The 24,774-nt window shown below is 44.9% G+C and overlaps 2 protein-coding genes across 3 annotated transcripts in view; one reads left to right on the top strand and one right to left on the bottom strand.

Moving 5' to 3' along the window:
- Nucleotides 1-24,774, bottom strand: part of LOC110838979 (ATP-dependent DNA helicase DDX31) — a 108,157-nt gene that overhangs the window by 36,821 nt on the left and 46,562 nt on the right. For both annotated transcript variants that reach the window (XM_087353039.1, XM_087353043.1), the window contains exon 11: nt 6,769-6,810. In XM_087353039.1, the coding sequence (XP_087209165.1) occupies nt 6,769-6,810 (42 nt within the window). The remainder of the gene's footprint in view (nt 1-6,768; nt 6,811-24,774) is intronic.
- Nucleotides 155-24,585, top strand: LOC110839000 (pituitary homeobox 3). Its single transcript, XM_087353057.1, has 3 exons — nt 155-612; nt 19,290-19,515; nt 23,249-24,585. The coding sequence occupies exons 1-3, from the start codon at nt 294-296 to the stop codon at nt 23,658-23,660; spliced, it is 957 nt and encodes a 318-aa protein (XP_087209183.1). The 5' UTR covers nt 155-293; the 3' UTR covers nt 23,661-24,585.

Genomic DNA, 24,774 nt, shown 5'->3' with positions numbered 1-24,774 from the left:
GGTTAGGCGAATCGGTGACGTCATACAAATCAATTAGACACGCCCCACCGCTCGCGACCGGCGATTGGTCGGCCGAGGCCCGTGCAGCGCGATTGGTCACTTCCGCCGGAGTATGGGCCGGGCTCGCAAGATGGCCGCCAGAGGCGCGGCAGTCGCGCGTGGGTCACGTTCAGTCGCTGTGTGAAGCGAGGTGAGTGCGGGTCGCAAGAACTCGGTGTCGGTCTGTCCAACTGCAAGTGGTGATCCAAGCAACGGCGGACGAGTCGTGGTGATGCGCGAGTGACGTGTGTCGGATGGTGATCGTGCTGGAGCCCAGCACGGGACGGGGTGGTGCGGGGGGAATGACGGTCGATGACATGACGATCACCAGCGGCAAACAGGACACCTCCCCCCTGGACCATGTTATGCATCATCACCACCAGACCACGAGGTCTCGATTCATGATAACGGACATCCTGTCGAGCGGGCCGCGCTCCCCTTGTAGCTCGCCGGCCTCCAGCAGCGAGGGCCCGCGAGACCTGTCCCTGCACTGCCGCGGCGAGGACAGCGACGGCCACGAGAGTGGCACAGACAGCGGGCTGCCGGGCGAAACCTCCAGCGTCTGCTCCAACGGTGAGTCCCTAGTCTGTAACACGCCGAGAGACCTCGTTCCTAGTCAGAGGAACGGCGCCAGGCGCCTCGCGAAACCTCGTCCCTCGTCAGTAGGACCACTCACGTTTTCTGTCCCTGGTCAACAGCACGACGGATCCAGAGACCGACGTCTTTCGATAATGGCGTTGACATGTTCCGTGTAGGACGACGCTGGTGCCACGGTGACGTGTAAGCTTTTTGGGTTTAGGTCTTAGAATTTCAGGAACCAAAAAAGCAATTTTCGTAGTCCTTATATATCAGGTTCATTGACTTTGTTTAAAAAACAGACCTTGTTATTTCATTATTAAATTTTTACGTAAAAAAGAAATGAAATAAAATGAAATAGGCCCTACATGGTAGACCCTAAATCATCAGTCATATTACGGTCTTAGCTTTCATACCTTGGCACCGGGCGAATTTGCTACGGCGCCCAGTTAATTGGTAAAAAACGTTCGGTAGGACTAATTAGCCCTGAACACGGAGCGGCTGGGAATATAATAGGCTAATTCGATTTATTTAAACGTCTTACGTGTCGCAGTCCGCACTGTAACGCGTTTAATCATCGCGGGCTGCATGAAAAGTGTGATCCGTGTTGACGCGGATCTAACGACCAGGTCCGGTACCGAATGCCGTGTTCCTCCCTGCGTTAACTAATATCCTCTGTGGTAATTTGTAGTTTCCGTTAGGAAGGCGCAGATCATCAGTTTTAATCAATATCGTAGGCCTAGGCCTGTCATCGGAGAGTAAATGGCCGGTGGTTCTAAAATAGATGGGCCATCCAGTTAACCGCGTCTCTGGTACATCACGCAGGAGCCCGTCGGCTTTCCATACGCTGGTTGCTAGGGAACAAACTTTGTGGTCGCTTAATTTGTCGTTTGCTCGCGATATGTCGGCAGTTTATTTTGTCGTTTACCCGAAAGGACATCGGTCCTCATGCTCGATAGCCTTTTTTCTCATAGAAACAAACGAAGCGCTTTCTTTAGCGGGTCACTCACCGCATACTCGACTGGGACCAACTCCATGAAGCAAGGTCCTCACTGGTAAGCTAACAGTCGCTCAGCTAGTCAAGAGATTTTCCGACTTTAACGGTTTTCACAACAGCCCGACAGTGGACCTTATCTTCAGCTAAATAAATCTATTCAAAAGGGCCTCCTCCAAGCCCTTATTTAACATCAATTTTAACCCTTTGAAGCCGAAGATCGTCTGAATATTATTTATGAATTCAGTCCGTACCGCGAAGAAAACACTACACCTCACCATTACGAAAATCAGCTGGTTAACCCTTTGAAGCCGAAGCTCGTCTTCATAATATTTACGAATCCAGACCGTACCGCGAAGAAAACACTTCACTTAACCATTAGAAGTCGAATCAGGCGGTACCACATAAGATTTAACAAAAGGACACCCCGGTCAAAGCCTTAATATTATCCATCCCCTGTATACGTATCTGTCTCGATTGGTCTCTTCCTATGAGATTTTTACGTTAGACTGTTCTATACAGTTTCCACGTGCTACATATCCAGCCCATCTCACTCTTCTTGATGTTATCGCCCTAATAGACCTAATAGCCAGGCTATTTGGTGAACCGCGCGCTAAGAAATCCCAGATTCACGCAAACTCCTTTCAGTTTAAGTCAAATTGTCCTGCAGCGATGGAAGTTGAACACGCACGCAGCCCCGTGAATAGGTCTAAGTGATTGATGTAATTTGCACGTGTACCCCTTAAGAGCGAACATCCGTCAAGTGTCTGACTTCCACTTCTTAATGTATTTCGACCTAGGTTTCCCGGGAGAAATAATACATGCATGTAATGCCAAGATCAGCAGAGGCTGTGGTCCAGAAGACAACTGCTACTACTGCTGTAGTTATAGATGGGTCTATTGAGAGGCACAGCTAATCCTGTGGGAAGAATCTTACAACTTCTCTGCACGCCAAATAAAACTCTCAGTTTTCTCTTGTATCTAGATTTACTGGCCCTTGTAATTTTTTCCCAAAGTTAGGAGTACGTTTAGGAATGCACTGTGGTCCAAGCTGATTATCTGGGGGCACAAGATTCTAATCTTAGTGACGTCACATGCTCTCAAACGATACCTACGTCTTTTAAGTCGGAATTTTGTGACAGGATCTTTGAAATAGGCACGGCCATCATGTTTTAACCACATACTACACGTCATAACCCTTCCAGTTGATACCTCGTTCGTAAATAAGCAGATTTTGACTCTCCTTCCTGAGACGAGGTTACCGCGGGCGTCAAAGATGGCTGACTGCTGGAACGTTGCGCCGCGTAGTCTGGTAGAAGTTCAACAGTCGTTTCAGAGGCGATTGCTGCTTCGTCAGGAAACGTCTACCAGACTACACGACGCAACATCCCACAGGGCAATCGTCCTCATGCTCGCAGCCGTGAGAACCTAAGATCTCTCCTTCGTAGTTTGAACATATCCTCAGAATTAGACTAAAGGATTCTGACGCGTAGACTCGTAGGTAAGTGGTTTTAACATTGTGAAGAAATATTCCTACTGCCTCCATCTTCAAGGCTGAAACAACCGTCGTGAGAACTTCAAGTCTCAAAAGCATTTTGCAGAAAATACCTAAGCGTTACCCATTCTCGTGCGACATGAACAATGTCAGTCCGGCTTTCTCGTAATTAAGACGTCTAAAGATACGTTTCATAATTGGAAAAGAATAGCAGTACATTCTTAGAAAGTTACATGCCAATTAGTCGAATATCAAACTTTCACTGTCCCGTGCAATTTTTCTATTCAATGAATCAGCTAACGCACGCGGGAGCTACTCGGCTATGGTGTGACGACTGGAAACCCCATGATCGATATCCCATTACTGTGCATCCAGTTGCTAAGCCACCGATTGTTGTGATCCCCCGTGGTTATGCTTCCCGCTCCACGCGTACATCTGTCACACGAGCGTGGAGCTGAGAGTGTGACAGGACTGATGGAGCGGGCGAGAGTTGGCAGGCCGAGGACGCACAATTTCAAAGGCCCGAGATCACACACAACCGTCTGTAGTTTACGCGAACAAATCTGGAGATGTGAATTCTTTTAACCCGTTAAAACCCAGTAGTAACTGTAGGTACCACCTGTTTTAGTAATCAGTAACTCAGTGCATTATTCTCAACAGTACCTAAATTAATTTAGTTAAATAATTAATTTTTGTAATCCGTATGCGTTGTGAGATTTCAGGTACTCACGGCTGCGAGTATGAAGATGGCTGTCTCGTAGGATATTGAGACGTTTTGTCTCGTAAAATTACCCTCATGATGTAGACAGTACGAACCTCTAACGGCACAACATCCAAGAAGACAGTCATCTTCGAAACGCATTGTTTTCTTTGTGGTACGAACTGGATTATCAAATATTATTGAAAAGAACTTCGACGCCAAAGGGTTACGGTCTGAGCGGTCTGCGTTCCGCTCAGCGTGGAGTCCCTCGGCCTGCAGATTCGCTGCGCACAAGAGGCACGCACGATGCATGTCATGTTACGACGCCAATTTCACGAGTCACTAAACGCCGCGTGAATATTTAATTAGGGAGTTTCTGAGGAAACAAGCGTCCACGATGTATGTAACCTAAAGACGTAACAAATTAAGTGCGTTTCATGTTTGCACATCGCATTTCGATTTTGTTGACAGAACGAATGTTTGTCTCCCCGGCTCCAAGTCCGCGTCTGGAAGTCAAGTTTGCATTTAGTTTTTCACTCACAATTCCCATTGTGCCTTGAAGAAACTAATGGAAATCGGCCATATTAGAAAGCAAGAAGACGGAGAGAGGGCAAGTTCAAATGGATTTTAGGGAAACGTTGTGTGAGAAACTGAAATGGCTTTCCTGGCGTTATTCAGAGCTGCTTTCAGTAGGCCGATATCGCCAATTTGTCAGGGTTACCACCACTACCAAACCTGGCGTTGTTTTATCTCCTGGGGCGCGTCGCACATTATTAAGACAGTACCAACTCTAACTCTGACTGCCACACAAAGATAAATTGAACTAAGTTACTTCAGGGAAGAGTAAAATATCAGGCTTTATAATTAAACATTACGCTAAAAAAAATTTTATTCTTTCATTTTTACTAGTCAAGAAATATTATTAGAATGATGGCATAGGAGAAACATGCAGCTTAGCTAAAAAGTTTTGGCCGGGAAACCTCAAAGTACGAGACCAGTTGAAACACGAGAGCGTATATGTGATGGAAAGCATAGTATAATATTAAAAGAGATCTTATTTAAATAGCCTACATTGTCAACTAGATTGAAATGGCTGGATATTTCGAAACCATCTGAGCGACCACGGGTCTGCTCGCCTTTCATGTAACTGTACGCGAGAGTACCTAGGTATTTGTAAAGCGTCGTTAACTCTTTCCACGTTACACACGTGATATTTAGGCTAAAAGGTCCTACTCTTTATAAATCGCATTTATTTACTGAAATCGGCCTACACGTTTCCCGCCTTGTTTAAAGACTAACGCAAACTATTTAGAGCGTTTCGACAATTACCTATCCTACAAGAACTCATACGCATGCAGTCCTCTACAAATATTGCTATGAAAAGTTAAAGTGATGGAAGGTTAGGTTGTTTAAGTAGGAACCAGCATGGAAGGCGTTGATTACGAACGTACTGAGAACTCCTTGCAACGCGCCGACGCGGCTTAAAACTGCGGCCTCCGGCGTTGGCAGGATCGGGGAAGCGAGCCGTATTGATGGAAGTTTACGACAAACAACGACGACATTTCAGATTACCTTTTGGAGCACTGATTGAAGATTTCACACGACGTCACAACCCAAAAACCACAATCATCATAAAATTAAATTCTCTCGATAACCATATTTTACACAAAACGTCTATGAAATGTGTTTAGTAAGAAGTTAGCTTCGGAGACAAAACACGAGGACGGACGGGCAGATGTTATCTCATTTTGTACACTCTTTGGAAAATAGTAGACACGTCTTTGTTCCAGACAATAATAACAAATAGGCTAATGAAATTAAAATATCTAAAATCTAACCGCCAAACTTATTTTCATTTGTATGAACCTAGTTTTTCTTTCAAGGTTCTTATATTTATGAAACCTTTCAGGTCATCAAGGAATCCAGCTGAGTTCATCCTATATCATCATTAAATATCACTCTGATTCTACAGGCATAAAAATATACGACAAGCTCTTCCCATGTTAAAAACGATATTTAGAGGTCAAAAGTACTGACCGTCTTGGCTTAGAGTAACTTTGTGTTCTAAAGTGACATGGAATAAAGCATTTGTTTGCCCTTCGTTTCTTAAATTCGCAGTATTTCTGCCACTTTATCGGTGAAATAATGCCAGCTCTCTCAGTGTCCATCGCCGAACAGACAGCCTCAAATGCACTTTTGTTTCGGAACTGTGAGGAACTTCGCACTTATTTTATCCAGAAGCAGGAAGTACATTCACTGCACTCACTCGCGCATTTTGACGTCCAGTGAATGTTTAATGGAATATTAACCCGTTAAGGACCAGTGGTAACTGTGTTTACCATCTGCTGTAATAATCAATAACTCAGCATTTTCCCACAGAATGTATTTATAGGTTTCGTGTGATTTACAGGGTAAACAGTGACTATTTCCTTCCACAGCATTAATCAATTTACCTCAGTAATAGAGACGTGTCGTGCTTTCTTTGCGGTAGGGACTGAATTATTGAATATTCGGGCTTCAAAGAGTAAAGTTAAAATTTAACGCAGGACTTGAAATTGTCCATATTAATAACCGTTAAGAACAAAACGTAGGCTTGTAATTTAATTAGGATAAATAAGTTATTTTATTATCTAAAAGCGCTAGATATCGTTAGAATTCGCAGACGGAGACAGCGCGCGTGTGTACGGGTAATCACATAGAGAGGACCAACTGCTAAACAATCATACCACTGAAACTATGAGTTGGTATGACTGGTGTATTACAATCACTGTAACTTATTGAACCATAAAGCCCGAGTTAGTCTTAGGCCAATATTAAGAAATTAAGAATAAATCTCAGAAAATAAAATTTCGATTTACTTGTCTGCTGCACCCTTCCTCGCATTATTGGCTCCATTCACTTCGCGTCCGAAACGTCTCTGCAACACCCCAACTTACAAAAATAAAGATTTAATCACAGACTTACCAACTGATGTCCAATCGTGGTCCAATGTGGTAATCAAGCGATCTGCAATGAAGAAAAATAAATGCGCTAGAATTAGGCAACTCGTAATCTGTATATCATCATCATCATCATCATCAGTGGCAATCGGGCAGCCATCTTGCTGGCCTCAGGGTCTGTAGGCCTAACGTCCGGCTCTTCACGCGTTCTTTGTTCAGTTTTCTAACCTTCAAACCGAAATTTCAGAAAGGCCAGTTCTGTTTGTAGGCCTCAGATTGAAACAAGCGATTGTAGTGCCATGCAGGCGTTCTTTACAGCAGGTACGTAACTCGGATAAGCGCAATGAAAATGAAGACCACAGCTTGTTTTCGCCACACAAGTGAAATCTTCGCTCGACTGTTGTCAATTTCCAAAGTTCAAGCCAGCAGTGATGAAAAAGTCTGCGTATATATGGTTATTTTCTTTATGGCTTGCGACAAGAGAATGTAGAAATCTTGTAATGCTCCCCAAATTCTAAGCCGTTGATCTGTTGATAATTTGTCATTTGGTGTAATAACAGCCTACAATGGAGCTCACTGTCTCTACGAAATACATGAGAAAATAAAATGAACTTCAGTTGCAGGTTTTATTAAACAACTTTGATTTTAAACACATGACGATACCAAGCAGTCGCCGATGAAGAATCTACTCGAAGAAAGCTAACAAGGGTTTTCTAAAAAACAGGATCCTCACAGAAAACACGTTATGTTTACGAGAAATCCCTTTACATTCTGAAAACGAAACTCATAAAATCACTTGGCGGACGAAGTGATCTGGGCGTCCGCAGTCCTTAGGCTGAACTGGACCCAGGGATGACAGAAAGTGTTTTCGTCATCATAAGAAGGCCTACAAAAAACGTACAGGCTTACAAGACAAGTTACTGAGGGAACTATTTCTGATTTGTCGAGGTTTTCTCTGGGTTGTGAAACCGTGTGAACTTGTACACAGGTGCCAATGTCTCTGACGAACATCCTTCCTCCATTTTCAGCGTTGAGGTAACTCAGAAGACAAAGATCTTCACCGCCGTGACAGCTTCACATTCCGAGCATTTCCTGCTTTATTCTGATTACGAATAGAGTCTTCGAGGAAGAACTGAAGTTTTTGCTGTTTGGCGGTGTTTGTACATCTCAACCAAGGCAACTGATTATGTGGCGAGAAACGAACTATTCGTTCAACAGAATGTGTTTTTATGGGACCTCATCATTCGGTTTATTAACCAGAGACTTCAACGCCCTGACGGTCTAGCTGGTCTAACTACTGGCTTTTGTCGAATGCGATAGAGAGAAGACACGTACAGAATCCATGCTTGTCGGGAAAGGGTCAGAAATGTTGTGCCATGTAGAAGGGTGATTGCCCTGATACAGAAACAACGCATCTCAAATATCGGTCAATTTTAACCAGACTATACGGTGCAACGTTCCAGAAGACAATAACCATCGTACTCATCACCATGAGAACCTAAAATCTCACCACGGAGAGAAACTGTTAAAAATACTACACATCACAATAGACGCAGGCGTGTAATGTCAGATACACAATATTGTATGGGAGGAGGGTTTTCTGTTCGTGAGTCTCGACCGATTAAACCACCATCGCATTGCGATCAGGAGCTAGGGACTAGCTCATGGACAGCGAGCGAAGTCATCTCATGTATACGATTCCTCCGCGTGTGTGTGCTCAGTGCACGGAGCCAAATGCTGGGGGCAACTGAAAAAATTACAGCTGACTGTCTCTCCGCCAGCACAACCCGCCATTGGACGCCATCTTCTGAAGCCAGTTCCATCGCCACAACCCATCCGTCTTAATACTGATCTTCAAAATGGTCGCCTTCCGAGAGGTTTCTCAATCCTGATTCTTTATGCTATATGTTCAATTCATCTTATCGAAGGCAGGTGTAGGGTATAACTTGGTCCCTTGTAGACGCTGTTGTATCCAAATGGGATATTTCCCTCCTGTTTACAGGAACTTAAAAATGAATTACACCACTTTTCTACATCTGAAACATGCTTCATTTCCAAACAAATTTTATGGGACTGACGACACACACTGCGGGCCTAGCAGAGTGCTGTAATACCCGCTTGATGACGTCACTCGGACTGAAACCTCACAACGCCGCGCAGCAAACCACAAGAAACCGACGCCTTGTAACATCGGGCGCTTCAGGAGGACGGAAAAAACGTGTTTTCCTTAATTCTTATTTTTTAAATGGGGGAAACAAGAAAGATTACTCCCTTTTTAGAGCGACGCCACTTTTCGCATCTTGGCATACAAAGGAATACAGTTTGTTTCACTGATACCATCAGGACAGATGAATGAATGGATCCAGAGTCGTTCGAAACGTCGTAACGCTCCTGCCGCGAATCAAAATCCCCTTTGATTACAGATTTATAAAATAAAAATGAGAGCGGGGCCTGAAATTCAGAGAAAACGTAAATTCGTTTTGCATTAAATACAACATAAGCGGTAATATCGAACATAATAACGCTCGAGCTATATCATAGTATTAAAGGCGAGTTCTTGAAAACGTCGTAAATCGTAACATTCCCTAAAACAAGTTATTAACAATTCTAAATGCTGTAACATGTTAGAAAACTCAAAGGACAAGACAGTGTGCAGGCCTAACACAAATCAGTTTTACTCTATCAAACTAAGCCACATTAATACGCATTTAAAAATAACAAAGTCGTGTCGCAAACCGGATGAAAGTCGAGTTGTTCGGTAGCACCAGTCATGTCGACGTTCTGCGTCGTAAGTCGATCCATCAATGGCATTTTTTAAATTTCATAAACTGGAATCGGTGACAGCATGTACTGACGTTTCAGCGTGCACTGAACACTACATAATTAGTGCAAGTGTGTTTACAACAGACAAAGAACGAGCTACGACGCGACACTGCGTGATCTCGTTTCAGTGAAGCCATTTTTAAGGCTCGTAATTACCGACTCACTCACGTCGTATACAAGACTTTGGCTCCGTCCATCGGAAACAAAGGTAGCCATGGTAACGTCAGATGATAACAGTGAGATGTCGCAACAGCGCAAACAGAGCTTCCAGGTTAATTGTTTCAAAAAACTCCAACTGGTCCGGTTTCAATTATTAAAACTCCATTTGAAAGGCGGCACCATCTTTTCGCAGGTCAACCGGTTTACTGATTCCAAATGGCAGACAGACGCGATGTAAAGAAGTTAGAGAGCTGCATTGTGAGATGCAACTGGCCAGAATCTTGTGTTATTAGCAGCGTCGAACTTACGGATGGTAATTATTTAGCCAGTTTGGAAGATAATATGTCAGTTGGCTAGTCACTTAGCCAACAAATGCAACAGAGCTGGAGCTCATATGCAAACAATGGTACTATCTGCGTGCGCATCGCGACATGTTACTGTTTATTACTTTTATATAACGCACGAGTAAGCCTATGTCGCCAGTGCAATTACATTCTTTGTATTTCCAGCTGAGTGCTCTGGCTGCAGAGAAAGTTCGTGTTCCATTGTGTTTTAATTCAGGGGTATTAGAATACCTCCCGCAATATTGCACCTCTTTACATGTGAGCGTGGAAAATTAATTTCAAATTATCATGGAGGCGCAGGTAGTGCGAGGAGAGGCGTTGTTATGGAGACGTATTGTTGACGTGTCAGCCAGGCTGCCGAGTTAAGGCGATTAGAGCCAGTGACACTCCGTCCAAGATGGCGTGTTAATCGGATCAAGAGGTCAGGGGGAACAAATGGACAGGTTATGACAAAACTCGGCGTCAGTCAGGTAGCGAGGCTCAAGCAGCTGCTCCCTGAGCAAACAATGGCGGGCCAGCAGACTTTTTGTTGCCGCCAAGATGACTTTCAGAAACCTGAATGGTCGAACAAATAGGATCTTATACGGTAAGTCGCTACTGTGTATTATTTTCAAATAACGTTCGAGTGGGGTGAATTGGACAGCCCTCAAGTGGTTTTACGGTTAATGGTAGCTAGATTATTAAGTGGCAGGCTTTAAATCATTAGGCGGCCCTTTCCTTCTTGCCATTACAGAAAGTGCGCGTAGAATTTGCGGCAAGAAATGTCATTAGGATCTGGCTGAAGGCTAATGGGGGCTAAATGGACATGAGAACGGCAACATCTGACCGCCGTCGTGGCCAACTTAACGGCTTCAGACTTCCAAGCCACTCATTTGCACGTTCGATAAGACTTCGTAAAATGCTGTTGCATTAACCAGTCAGTGTGACGTGGAAGATTGCTTCACGTTTTAATGTTTCATTTCTCGCGAAACAAAACGAAGAATTGATCTCGAGGCCCGATCACGCAACTCCTGATACGAGAATTCTTTATGGCTGTTCAGTCACAGGGCTTCTGAATTATGTAAAAATACATTCAATATGGCGTGATACACGTCGGTCCGGCTCGGTCAAGCTTCACGGTTTAATTGTCCATTCTGTGTGTGAGAAGGAAAGCCAGATCAGATCTCTGAAGGTAATGGCACTTCCTGCAAGATAAACACATGGTCTGCAAAAGCGAGCATTTCAAGAAACGGTACACACAGTTGTTACAAATTGAGGGGCAGAATGAGTCGTGAGTGGCGAAAGGCAGAACGACACCAGTCAGATTCCCAGTAAGGGCAGAGTTTTTCTCTTCAGCATATAAATATTATGATATTTTCTGGTGTAAAACGGCCGAATTGTGAATCTAAAACCTCTGAAGTCAAAAATTAATGGAATTTTATCTCCACTAAGGTCGTGTTGCTTAGGCACAGGCAGAATTAATCTTTTGGTTATTATGTACAACATTTCACAACACAGATAACTTCACAAGGAAGACGACATACTAGTAGACCTAATAAACGGTGGACTGAAGACGAAAATGGTCCGTAGTCTAACTTCCCGGAACAAAATTCACTTTTCTAAGAACGCGAGCGACTTGGTGTGGTTTTATCCGGCTAATATGGTCAAATCGCATGGGTTTACGGACAGATGAACATTTTCCACTGTACGCACGAATTAACAGGAAAACGGATTACCGGATTTCAATTAAATTTAATATTCTGCGGGAAGGTTTTACGAAAATCTGTTGAACTGTCTCGGTATTACGTTTTCGAAAAGAACAGTTTCATAAACTGATTATTTTAGATCATTACTTCGATAAACTTCGATATATTATTACCTAATCAGTTAATTAAACATCGTTATAAAATTATCAAGAGCAGTTGAATTCAACTTTCGCTGTTAATTTGGCAATGTTACTGACTGGAACACTGCCTGCCGTCTACGTCGTCAGAGTTAAATTCCGGCATCAGCCAGGCTTCGCCTCAACGCACGACTCACAATTCCATGGGCCTATCATTTCGCTTTCGAGCTTGGTGACCGCTGTCATTAAGCTGTGCCGATAATGCAGGTCGCTGCATTCCATAAGGCGGATCCACAATAAGAAGACTCATACGAAGGTTGCCCGAAGGTGCATACACATTTTGATGATTACAGACAGAGAAACGCTCATTATGTGACCTTGAGACTTGCAATGAGCGGGATGGAGTGGCCGTCACTTTCACCCCCGAGTCCTGTTTATAAAAATCCCGACGATTTAAATAATAAACAACAGCAGGACTAATTGCACCTGTCGTTTCGTGTGGCGGTGGAGTTGCACAACAGTTTCAAACAAAGCGACGAGGGAAATAAAATGGGAGAGATTTCAACGAACAATGCGTCAGCTTCATGAAGAACGAAGGCTGTCTTGTGCATACACGGCGCTACAGCCCACAAGATGGCCATTGTACTCACCGCCGTGAGAACCTGAAAACCTAAATTCTACTACACTAACTGAATAGTTGTCATTCTGCCTAACATTTTTTCGGCGATTAATTCAAATATCATAAAATGGGAGGTTATAGAAAATTACAAATTGAAGATCTTTACACCTTCTAGGCATTACCTTCACCAAATAGGTCTCAGAGTTTATTAAAATGTTCAAATCACGGAAGATAATAATAACAGGCCATTTAGCACGAATATAATTGATAATAAATTGCATAGGTAAATTTTAGCGAGAAAATCTGAATAGAACAGACCACTTTAGGAACTAATGCTCAGATGGGAGGATAATATTAAAATAGGCCTTAAAATAAATAGGATGTGGGTGTGTAGAGTGGTTTCACCTGGCTCAAGAAGGCTCTTGTGAACAGGGTACGAACCACAAGAAGAGAGAAATTCCAAACTGCGGAGCAGAGTGCTTTAACTGGCTTGCTGACTTTGAATTAAGATAATTTCGGAGCTTCTGCAGGTGGACAGCAAGTTGCCTACAGTACGCGGGGCAACGTCGTAGCCCGTTAAACTGCAATCACAGTCACTCGTAATTAATCGTAAATAAAATATGGAGCGAAATACGAGAGTCAGCACGCGACTTGAATTATGCAGGGAGCATAAATACACCATGAGCCTGGCAGCAAAACAGGAGGCATGGTCCATTTACGGTAGGTTTTAGGCCTACCACCGTTCGAATGTCACACTTCTAGTTACAATGAGTCATCAGAACGCGTTCTGCGTGAAGAACACATTTGGAATTTCAGTGTACTCCAAAGAGTACACCTTCCAACCTCGTTTGATGTCACACGATCATCAGAGTAGCCGAGGAACAATGGTTCTAATAACTGTACTTCTTCTCCGCATCTGGTAACATGAAATAAAACTCCATATGACTTCCTATTTTGCACAAGAAGATGTTATCCGGATTGGATGCCAATCGCCACCATTAAAATCAACAATAACATAATTGCAACGCAGAAGACCAGAATTGACATCTTTACCGCCAAATCTCATACCGTAACAACAAATATGTCAGTGTAATGACAACCGACTTATATATCAAACATTCCTCGGACAAGAGGGCAAAGACCACATGATGTTAATATAATTCATGAAGTATTAATGTGCAATGTTAACGGCGTAGTTTGCGTGTCACAGACTGTACACTGCTGCTTTATCTACACATGCGTGTCCTGTGTCGGCGGTTAAACAGAAACAAAATACTCTTAACCGCTAATTTACCACCGCGGCACGCAAGGTGCTTATCAAAATGGTAACAAAACATTACTCACCCTCAAGAAAGTTTCGCAGAAGTAAATTAACCCAGTTGTGTTAAACACCAATGTTCCTTGTTGTTATTGCCGGTTGCCAGCCCGGACAACACTGTCAACTAACGAAACAACAAGAATATTTTAATATCTGAGCTTAATGTACGCGAACGCTGGCCTTTCTAATCCTGGGGGTCTCGGGTTCGATTCCCGGCGGTGCCCGAATTTATAACTTGTGTTGGGCAAGGCCGTGGTCTAGGCAACACGGAGTTTTCCTCCGGGGGCTTCCCCGGTTTCTCCGTGGCATCCCAACAATTACTCCATTCACACACAGAAGAAGGCAATGGCAAACCACTTCTGGATCATCTGCCAAGAACGTATATGAACAGGTCCCAGTCCGAGAAAAGGATGGAAGGATCCTGTTCATATGGACCTGTCGTCAGACAGAACACTAAATAATAATAAGATGAGGTGGTCTAGCGGTTAGAACGCTGGCCTTGTAATCCTGGGGGTCTCGGGTTCGATTCCCGGCGGTGCCCGAATTTATAACTTGTGTTGGGCAAGGCCGTGGCCTAGACTCTAGGCAACACGGAGTTTTCCTCCGGGGGCTTCCCCGGTTTCTCCGTGGCATCCCAACGATTACTCCATTCACACACAGAAGAAGGCAATGGCAAACCACTTCTGGATCATCTGCCAAGAACGTATATGAACAGGTCCCAGTCCGAGAAGAGAAAAGGATGGAAGGATCCTGTTCATATGGACCTGTCGTCAGACAGAACACTAAATAATAATAAGATGAGGTGGTCTAGCGGTTAGAACGCTGGCCTTGTAATCCTGGGGGTCTCGGGTTCGATTCCCGGCGGTGCCCGAATTTATAACTTGTGTTGGGCAAGGCCGTGGTCTAGGCAACACGGAGTTTTCCTCCGGGGGCTTCCCCGGTTTCTCCGTGGCATCCCAACAATTACTCCATTCACACACAGAAGAAGGCAATGGCAAACCACTTCTGGATCATCTGCCAAGAACGTATATGAACAGGTCCCAGTCCGAGAAAAGGATGGAAGGATCCTGTTTATATGGACCTGTCGTCAGACAGAACACTAAATAAAACGCCTTATCGATATGTTGTACCCACTAGGAAATCAATGAACCCGATAACCGGGCGGGATTTCAGGTTCTCACGGTGACTAGTGTAATGAGACCTGTCTTTTAGAATGTTATACCGTGTAGCTCCAATGATAGAGGGCGAAGGACCTCTGAACTTCCATCAGATTACGCGGCGCAACATCCTAGAAGACAGTCATCTTCACACTTGTCGCCGTGAGAACCTGAAATCTCGCCCACCGTCTGGTGATCCACAGGTTCAACGCCTTTGCAACAGACGTTCGCTCTTTTATCCGTCCTGAGCCTTAAAAAGCCGTCAAAATCAAAGGCCACTCAGCCCAGCTTTCACGGCACAGGGTGGCAGGTGACGACAGACAGCTGCGTCGCTGGGGTGCAAACTTTGAGGGATGTATCATTTATATTCTTCCGCTTCGGTGAACTACTTGCTCCTTGTTCGAAATTCACACTTTGCGCCACTAGCAGTCAGATCATTAATTTAAAATAAAAATGACAGATGAATTAATTTTTTTTATTACCACAAAGCCTAATTCAGAAACAATTTGTTTTTTATGCAAAATACGTATTCCTCGAACATAATACATCCGCAGCTTTTCATAAGAGCTGTTAATTCTTTCGTACTGAAATGAAATTTCCGTTCGCAGTTCAGCCAACACAACGACGCAGAAACTTCGTACGGCTCGTCAATAAACTCTGCATTTTTATAGAACCTGTTCTCTATCCTGAGAAACACGAATCCAACCCAAACCCTCCCACTCTATTTCCTTAACATCCAGTTTAATATTATCCGATTATCTTCGCGTAAGTCTTCCGAGCGATCTCCTCCCATCAGGATTTCCGATCAAAATTTTGTAGGCACTTCATCATACGTACTACATGCCCGCCCATCTCAAATTCATTTATTTGGTTATTCTAATAATTTGGTGAATATTACACATTATGGAGTTCCTTATAATGCAGTTTTCTCCGGTCCCCTGTCACTTCATCCCTCTTGGAATCATTATTTTTGTCAGTAGTCAGACACCGTCAGTCTTTGTCCTTACTTCTGTATGAGACACGAAAATATACGTAGTTTTCTCTGTTCTTACTTCTAGACAAACTTCCTTACTGTCAGCGCAAACTAGAAACTGACAAATCATGTCTACAGGCCCAATGAAATTATATACTATCGCATTGTACCTCACGTTGTTACTTCATATTCTACAAAAAATTTACCCTAACAAAAGTTGTACATTTTTTCGAAGATGTATTACCGTTCATCATTTAATATTTCTTCGTGACACTGATGTCGATTTCACATCAAAATTTCGTTTCGCTCGATTTTACATTCATCAAGAGTGGGAATTAAAAAGAAGCTACTGAGGTGGATAAACTCTAGTGTCATGATACTCATACAAAATTTCATGAAAATTCGTCATCTCGTCCAAACATTGTTAAGGCATCGTGAAAGCAAACTTTCTATTATCACAAGCGTATCTTTTACTATAAGAATTAAACCAGGCTAAAAACAAGAAAAGGCCGGTCGTAAGTTGTGGACAGTCCAGTGACTGACTATGTACGAGCTGGATGGCCGCGGTTCATTCCCTGGTAGGGCAGAATTCTCTCTCTTCGTCCCCCACCGCCATCATACCGACAATGGAGATCACCATGGCTCCTAAAAATGGTCTCCGGAGCCTAATCTCACTGGGTTAAGTGGCCGGAGCGTGTCTGACGTCAGTCTAGTGCGGTGGTTAATCATAGGGGCTGTCCCCTCCACTCCCCTGCAGCCAGAATGATGACAATGATAACGCAGGCGTTGGAATTGCTCAGATTTCACGAGGGGTCGCGGGGTTCATCCCGGGAACACGGAGGAAAGCGACAGCAGCTTTTTCGCTGTGAAGTCGACGTTCCTTTGCCTTCCACACATGTGGAAATTTTTGCGCATCGCAAAGTAGATACTAATTTGTGACGTTTAGATGCTCGCTCCTTTGTGGACGGCAGTGAAACATCGCACGGCCTGGGATTCCCAGGGTCCACTGGAGCCACACTGTCACATTCGACAGAACTCGAAGGCTCAACACCGCGAATACAAAATATAAAACATTCCGCCACAGTTCCGTCCACTTTCCGTCTGTTTCTCCAGCATCCGTCTTGATGTTATCCATCTGTTTCCTTCTTCATCTCCGAAGTACGTGCTCCAGTGACCGCCCCGATAACAATAGACAGCCTAAGCCGTTCTTAATGTTGCACCCGGTCGGACCATCGCACGATCCGTTGTTGTCCAGCAGCCAACAAATACTGGCACTTACTAATCGTTACGAAGCGAAAATCGGTCGGAGCCTGAAGCTGACTGCTGCATTCGCCGTGGTGTGAAAACGCGTGCTTCTTCGCGAGGCTCAGCTACTGATCCGGCCGCATCAGGACAAATTCGGACACCGACTAATTTACAATCAGTAGCAACTGTTACAGCCCTAATAATTTATTTATAAGGGAGAGTATCCCTATTTCTAAGCAAAGAGCCGTCCCTAGAGGGATACAGGAACCCGGGGCGAAGCAGTCTATTCGGGACCCTCTTTGAATTTGTACAAAGCCGATATTCTTCAAGTTTAATATTACCAGCGCCTTGCTGTAGTCATATTAATCAGTGTATTCTTATCTCTCTTTTGGGATTACAATAAAATAATATTATTACAGTATGCTACATGTTACATTTTTACGTGTAGGGCACTTTAAGTATTTCATACGTCGTTAATATCGAAGCCCAGTTCGCCTCACCCTAAGGACGGCCATGACTAAGCATCAAGTCACTAAGATGTAGTCAGGGCGTGGAGGTTAAGTTCCAAACATTGAGCTCAATTAATTCCTACAGTTTCAGTGGCCTGGCAGCGCACTACAATGTTCCTTCCCGAACTCCTACAAGAATCACCCGAGGTGACTGGCCAATATGACGTGGAAGGCTAGCGCTCATCCCAGAGTTCTGTCTATTTAATGACGCTGTATCAGCTTCCTCTTTTTCCCAAACGAACTGCGTCTGAATCGAACAGATAAAAGGGGAAAGTTGGAAGGAGACACAAAATTGCCGGACGCTGTGGGACTTTGACCGGGATACGGAATTCTATTACCGGTACTACCAACATTACGAACAGTAGAAAGAAGCTTGCAGCAAACTCCGATAAGAAGAAAAAGACAGTGCAGTTTATCTGGAGCGAGGGCCGCGTCCCAAACCTCGACCTGATAAAGCTACGGAACATTTTAGGATTCCGAAGGTTAAATACAAGTTGAAACTTAATATCGATTTTTGTTGTCACAAGCCAGAATAATTCAGTTTAAAAATACTTCTGTTATTCGGATGAGCTTCTGCTTCAAAGGGTCAAAAGCAACTTCCGATCTACATTTAAACCGCCCACGAGCTGTCTTCCTTTTAAATTTTCCATACTTTTGTTGTTTCTTTCGTATTCTACATGTCCCGTCAATCTTAACCTTCGAACTTAGAATGACCTACTAGTATTGAGTCCAGATAGTAAGGCGATTAAATGTGTGTTTTTCTCCATTTATCTCATGCCCTTTATATTTGATCGCTATTACCATTGACAGCTTCAATTCAAGTTAAATTTTTACAGTGCCGATAACAAGTTTCACCTTCCTTTAAGAGAGAGACTGGAGGTTTCAACACCGCTGCTACCAAAGCTCCAGAGTCTATTTCACCCACTTCCCGCCTCAAAGCCCCCTGTCATCCAATCATCCATCTTAATGTTATCCTCCGATCCCTCTCTGTCTATGAAGTGGCCGCTTTCGCAGGACGCATCTTGGGACGCGACGCGACGCGGCAAATCAAATCTCTGGGAAGAGCTCGCCAGAAAGCTTTTCCCATTTTCCTATCTTCTTTCCGCGCTTGAGTAGCGACTCAAATGGAACGCGAGTCCTCCCGGGACAGCGGCGTCACCTGCCTCCTCTCCGATCCCTTCTCGTGTCGCCCGCCCGCCTGCCCGCCACTGTCGCGGCGGGGAGCGACGCCCTCCCCCGGGAGCGTCTTGTAACCACGTGACCCGACCTGACCCGACAGGAAGCAGAAAGCTTTTAAATTTCGTTTTCCACCACTCTGCAGACTTCTCCCGTCTTTTTATTTCCTTCCGCTCATTTTTCTTGCAGTACAGGGCGCCCCGGAACACTGTGCACGCAGACGGAATGCTGATGGAGCGCATGCGCCGTACCTCCCCTGACCGTGAATCCAATCAGCACCAAAACAGAGGGCCCCATGCCCTTCTTTTATTTGCAAGGAGGAGGGACGGCATCAGAATAAATCTGAGGCAGGAGACAAACGAGACGGCACAGGGTGATTCGCAAACTGCTTCATGTTGCAGGCCACAAGGACGAGGACGCGGCGGGCGGGGGTAAAGGCGGCCACCCGAGCGGAAGCCTCACCAAGAAACAAAGAAAGGCGCGGACTGCGTTCACGGACCACCAGCTCCAAACCCTGGAGAAGAGCTTCGAGCGCCAGAAGTACCTGAGTGTGCAGGACAGGATGGAGTTGGCGGCCAAGCTGAGCCTTACGGACACACAGGTCAAGACGTGGTACCAGAACCGCAGGTGAGTGACATTGCGACTCTGAGGACTGAACCCGGAGATCAGCGAGCGACGCCGAGTTTCTAGAAGTATGCCTCATCAGAAATTCAAATATCAAAATGGTTAATTTTGAACTGTCTACAAGATAATTGTTATCGTTGGCTTGAAATAAGAGACGAATGGCCTTTAAAAGTCTCCACATAATTGAAATGCCCTGCTTCCTGGAGTTGAGAAAAACCAACTGGATAATGCAAGAAGTTCGTGCCGATGCTTATCAGAGGGGCCAAAGAGAGAGGAAACCGCTGCGCCCCAAAAGCAGAGTTTTCAACATTTCGAGCGTCATTACCCCTCCTTATCGCGGCCGACTGGAAGCCGTTAATGACTTCCGATGTGGAGCTTTTCAATTGCTGGGCACTACTGTGCATAGAAATTACGGACAATCACGCGAACCAATTGTTAGCATTAGCAAAATGCGGGCCGGCCGGAATGGCGGTCCTCGCGATACAAATCATCGATACGTGTAATTAAGGGCGCACCTCGTGGCGGGTTCACACTGAAGACTTATTTCCAAACTTAAGACGAAGTGTTTCTTGGTTCGCTGTTGCGTCGTTTTCACGGCGTTGCACCAAGTGGTCGTGTTCCAGGTCTTTGAAAACGCCATTACCCTGGGTTTCAGTAGTGCTGAGGTGTGCAGGAGAACGTTAGTGGTTTCGGTGAATGTGGAAAACGGGATTAATCTTTCGGAGTACTTTCTGGATCGGGGTGCCATGAGTATCAGTTCTCAGTTACGCCTGTCGGGTACGGTCTGCCGCTTGTTTGCGTCAATTTATGTTTTCCGTCGATGTTAGTTTTGTGGACTTGGAGGTAGACGCGTCTGCCAACGACGATAACTGTCCTTTGGGATGTTGCGCCGCGCAGTCTCGTAGAGATGCTTACTGCCTCCGTCATCAGGGATATTAGTTTAAGGCAGTAAGCACCTCTGAAACGTCGGTAGTTTTCGACAAAACTTTACGGCGCACAGATCAGAGTTTTTTGCCCTACGTCGAACCCTCACGCTACATTACCACCCAGTCACCTTCCATGTATGGAGACAGTTCGTGAACTCGATTAGACGGCAGATCGTGTATCTTACACACAAACTCTTTCGTCTCCTCTCAATCTTAGGGCCTATGTTAGTCAATTGTGCAAAAGAGTTCTATGTGCATTGCTATTTCGTTGCCTGGCAACCGTTTAGTTCGTAAAGAAATCGTTATGAGGTTCAGCGGCGGAAACTAATAGAACAGTGGTCAACGGGAATATTTGTGTAGACACCATAATAGACCCTAATTAATAAACAGTGTTAATTACTGCGGTAGACAGTTTTTAATTGTAACTCCACGCTTACACGGTTGATCGCCCGAGAAAATTAATTGCATTCAGCCCCCGTGAAAACTTAATTTGAATTATATTTATTCGTGATTACGATAGGATGACAAAAGGACAATACATTTTAAGGGAAGGAAGCTGTCGTAGCCAAATTTAAGATTCACTCTTGGCATTTGCCTGGAAGGACTGAGGGAAACCACGAAAGACACGAGCCAGGATAGTCGATCTTAGGGCCGGTATCTAAACCCGAGACCTGCCGAATACGAAAGAGAAGTGCTAACCACTGGGCAGTGTCGTTCGGCGTGAAAGCTTCAGATCTGTATGGGCCTATTTTATATGATACAGGAGGAGATTGTTGTTATGAATTATGAATTGGGGAAAGGGTCGTATCCTATTTTGTGCCATTGCCAAGCATTTAACTGAAAAAATCACACAAAGAAAGCCTCATTCAATAGGTTGGATTTCGGATCGGAATTCTGACTGAAGCAGGAGGACTCGCCACTCACTATAATCTGTAAGCCTACTGACACGAGGCCTGTCTCGCAGGTTCAGGCCTGCATCCAGTCTCCACTCCGGACAAGTCAGCCCCTCTCATTTACATGTATGCGATATCAATGCATTCAATTTCCTGTGTCAAATGTGAGTCCTATTGTTGTCCGCCAGGAAGCGCACTGGTTCAGTTTCGAAAACACAAACAAAAGTTATTATTATTATATATACCAGCATTTTTTTGTTGTCACAAAACTGAGAATCAAATATTATTTAGAGACTTCCGTTGCATGATTGCAATGATGTGGATTCTATTAATCACGGTTAAGTTGCGGGCATGCGAAGTTTGGTTAGGATTTGCCGCAGTTCATCGTGTTCCGGTCTAATATGCTAAACTGCCGCGTGATGGCGCGATAAGCCTCTCCACTTTGGGGAACAACTCCGATTGCTTTAAATAATGCATGAGTTTACAGTCCACGCCAGTAACAATATACCACGCTACTTCTACGGGGTACGTGAGCCTGTAAGTTAGGCCTTGCGCAAAGCAAAATGCACAAATAGTCCTGACAGTTCTCCATTCTTTCGGAGTCACAGGATACTCGATTCGATCGTCGATGAAATTGTCATTCTTACAGTAAGCTTATGTTTCTTTCTTAAGTTATAACTGTCATTTTATTCTTCACAAGTTACCTTGCATTATCAGCAGTGAAAGTAGCGTTCATTTATTATCAAAGGCCTTACTCTTGAGCCGAAGCGGGTTTAAATGTGAGTGATAACAAAGTAGACGTCAGACTGAAAGCCCCGCTTGTTACATAATTTAATCGTTATTTTATCTTACTTATTTTGGTTCGTTTAGCTCAATTAGCAGTAACTAGAAAGTTCAGGATTCAACATTTCTTGACTGCAAGGAATATTTCTCACGGATATTTTAGACGCCAAAGAAGCTCGGCTATTTCAGTAACCAACATTGGGAATTAACTCCTCATGTAGGCTGACCAACTACTCTTCAAAATTAGCTTACGTGCGTTCATTTCTTACTGACAAGTCTAATTGTCCATCAGTTGCCTAGATTTACATATTAAAGGCGTATTTATAAGGAAATGTGTTGCCTTCCAGCATGTACCATTTTATTAGTCGTTGCCCTTTTGAAACAGGATATTTAAATCGTCCTGATGATGGAGGCAGCAAACGCCACTGAAACGTCGGTAAATTGCCACACACACCCATCGTCATTCTCGCCGCCGTGATACCCTGAAATCTATCCATAAAATGTACGAATGTTTCTTGGCTAGTTAAACTGCTATCAGCTTCTCAATGATTCTGCTCCATGGACAGAGTACTCGCGTACGGGTATGAATAACAGCACCACAAAACGAGTCCTGTGTCTCGATACAATGGAGAGGGGTGTCCGTGGGAATGTGGGGTGGGGACTACACCCCAGGGCGCAGTGGCCTAGAAGTAATCGCCATTCAAAGCGCGCGGCAATTTGTCATGCGTCTGCAATAAATGTCGCGAGGCAATGAATAGTTTCACGGTACAAACACCACACCAAGTTTCGTCAAAATCCAGCCCGGAGTCTACGCTAGGTGCTCGATTTTACGCTCCATTTCACGACTGAGCAATTAAAAGGATACAGGTAGAATTTGGGGGGGGGGGACATTCGGCAAAAGCCCCTTGAAGCCTGACAGGTTCAATTTTTAAATTTATGGTTTAAGACCTACAGGTTATAAGAAAGCTCAGCAGCCTTAGATTAAATTTAAATAATATTTTAATAAAAACGACTAAATAGCACAGGCTTTCTTGTTATAGGCCACTGCATATTATTGAGTCGATGTTGTTCTTATGGGTAGTAGAAACGCCACAGTTCAGAAGAGAGAATCTCAAAGTTCGCTCCTCCTTTCAGGACCAAGTGGAAGCGGCAGACGGCCGTGGGTCTCGAGCTGCTGGCCGAAGCCGGCAACTACGCCGCTTTCCAGCGCCTGTACGGCGGTCCTCCCTACGGCTGCTGGCCGTACCCGGGGGCAGCACCGGGGGCGGTGCCTGTGGCACCCAGCACAGCGGACCTCTACTACAGACAAGCGGCGGCGGCAGCAGCGGCGGTCAGCACGCTTCAAAAGCCGCTTCCATACCGCCTGTACCCGGGAGCGGGCATCGGGCTCGGCCTCCCTGGACCCTCGACCGCTCCCGTGAGCACGGGACTCGGGTCGCTGTCCAGCTACTACAACAGCCACCGGTCGCCACAGAGCCCGCCCCAGAGCCCGCCGCCCGTCACCAGGCCCAGCTCCGAGGAGGAGGACTCGCCCCCTCGCGTCTAGGGTCCTTAGATCAGTAAGGTTTGTCAGCACTAAACATACAGTAGCCAGTCGGACGAATGTATATAAGAGTGTACATAACACGATGTTGCTTAGCCACAATGGCTTCATTTCCACGGACAAATGACACGTGTGGGAAGGTTCAGCGCATGCGTGAGATGGAGCGTGAAGATGTTGCAACTGTGTATCCATTTCAACCCACAACAGCGCATGTTTGAAGCTTCTTTTGTTTTAAAAAAATAGAAATATTAAAAACTGCATTATTACGAAACGTGCTAAATTATATTGTTGTAGGTTGGTATTATAGACGTATACGACTCTTTGTTTTCTTCAGATATCGAATTCGGGGCGTCCGGCCCGGCGTTTCGAACGAAAGCGCCTCCGGACCGCCTCGCCTCACATATGGTACACTCACATAAGTGGAAACTTCGCTCGGCTCGCACTGGCAACTCGCGCAGCTGCTACTTGCATGGGAGAGGAATTTTCGTGTTTCGAAGTTTTCCGCCCTGCACGTCGGTCATTTGTATCCATCACAACACCTGAGTGCGATTAAATAAAAGAAACTCGGAACAAAGGAGAACGAGGGGTGGGAATTTGCGTGATTAATCGTGCAGGGAGCGGGGGAGGGGAAGAAATAATCAGAACGCTGCGTTCAGTGTCACTAGAGTGCGGTTCACAACAACACGTGTCAATGGAGAGCGGTTCACAGCAGCGCGTGTCACTGGAGCGCGGTTTAAAGCAGTTCATTCGCTTGAACGCTAATCACGCCCGCATGTGTCACAACAGAACTGTTCGCACGCAGCAGTGCGTTCACTCGAGCGCGGTTCACACCTGCTCGAGTTGCCAGGAGCGGCGCGCAACCTGTTTGTCATGAGGGTGTTGTATCATATTTCATTCATGCTTTGTAATAATAAAGATAAGATGTGCATATCTGAGTTTCATTCAAAGTTCCTTTCCTTGTCCTCAGCGAAGGGGTGAGGGGGGGGTTCGATTGAGAATTTCGCTGGCGGGAATCAAACCTTGCACCTTCAACCCTTAAAGTATATCAGAATTCAACATTCAACAACGCAGAAGTTTGCTCAAAGAGTGTATTTATAGGTTTCCCAAAACAGTATAA

The sequence above is a fragment of the Zootermopsis nevadensis genome, unplaced genomic scaffold (genome assembly GCF_977971745.1).
Source record: "Zootermopsis nevadensis isolate Lab colony 2312 unplaced genomic scaffold, Znev_1.0 Znev_ptg000002l, whole genome shotgun sequence".
Taxonomy (NCBI): Eukaryota; Metazoa; Arthropoda; class Insecta; order Blattodea; family Termopsidae; genus Zootermopsis; species Zootermopsis nevadensis.
This window is presented reverse-complemented; position numbering and strand designations above follow the sequence as displayed.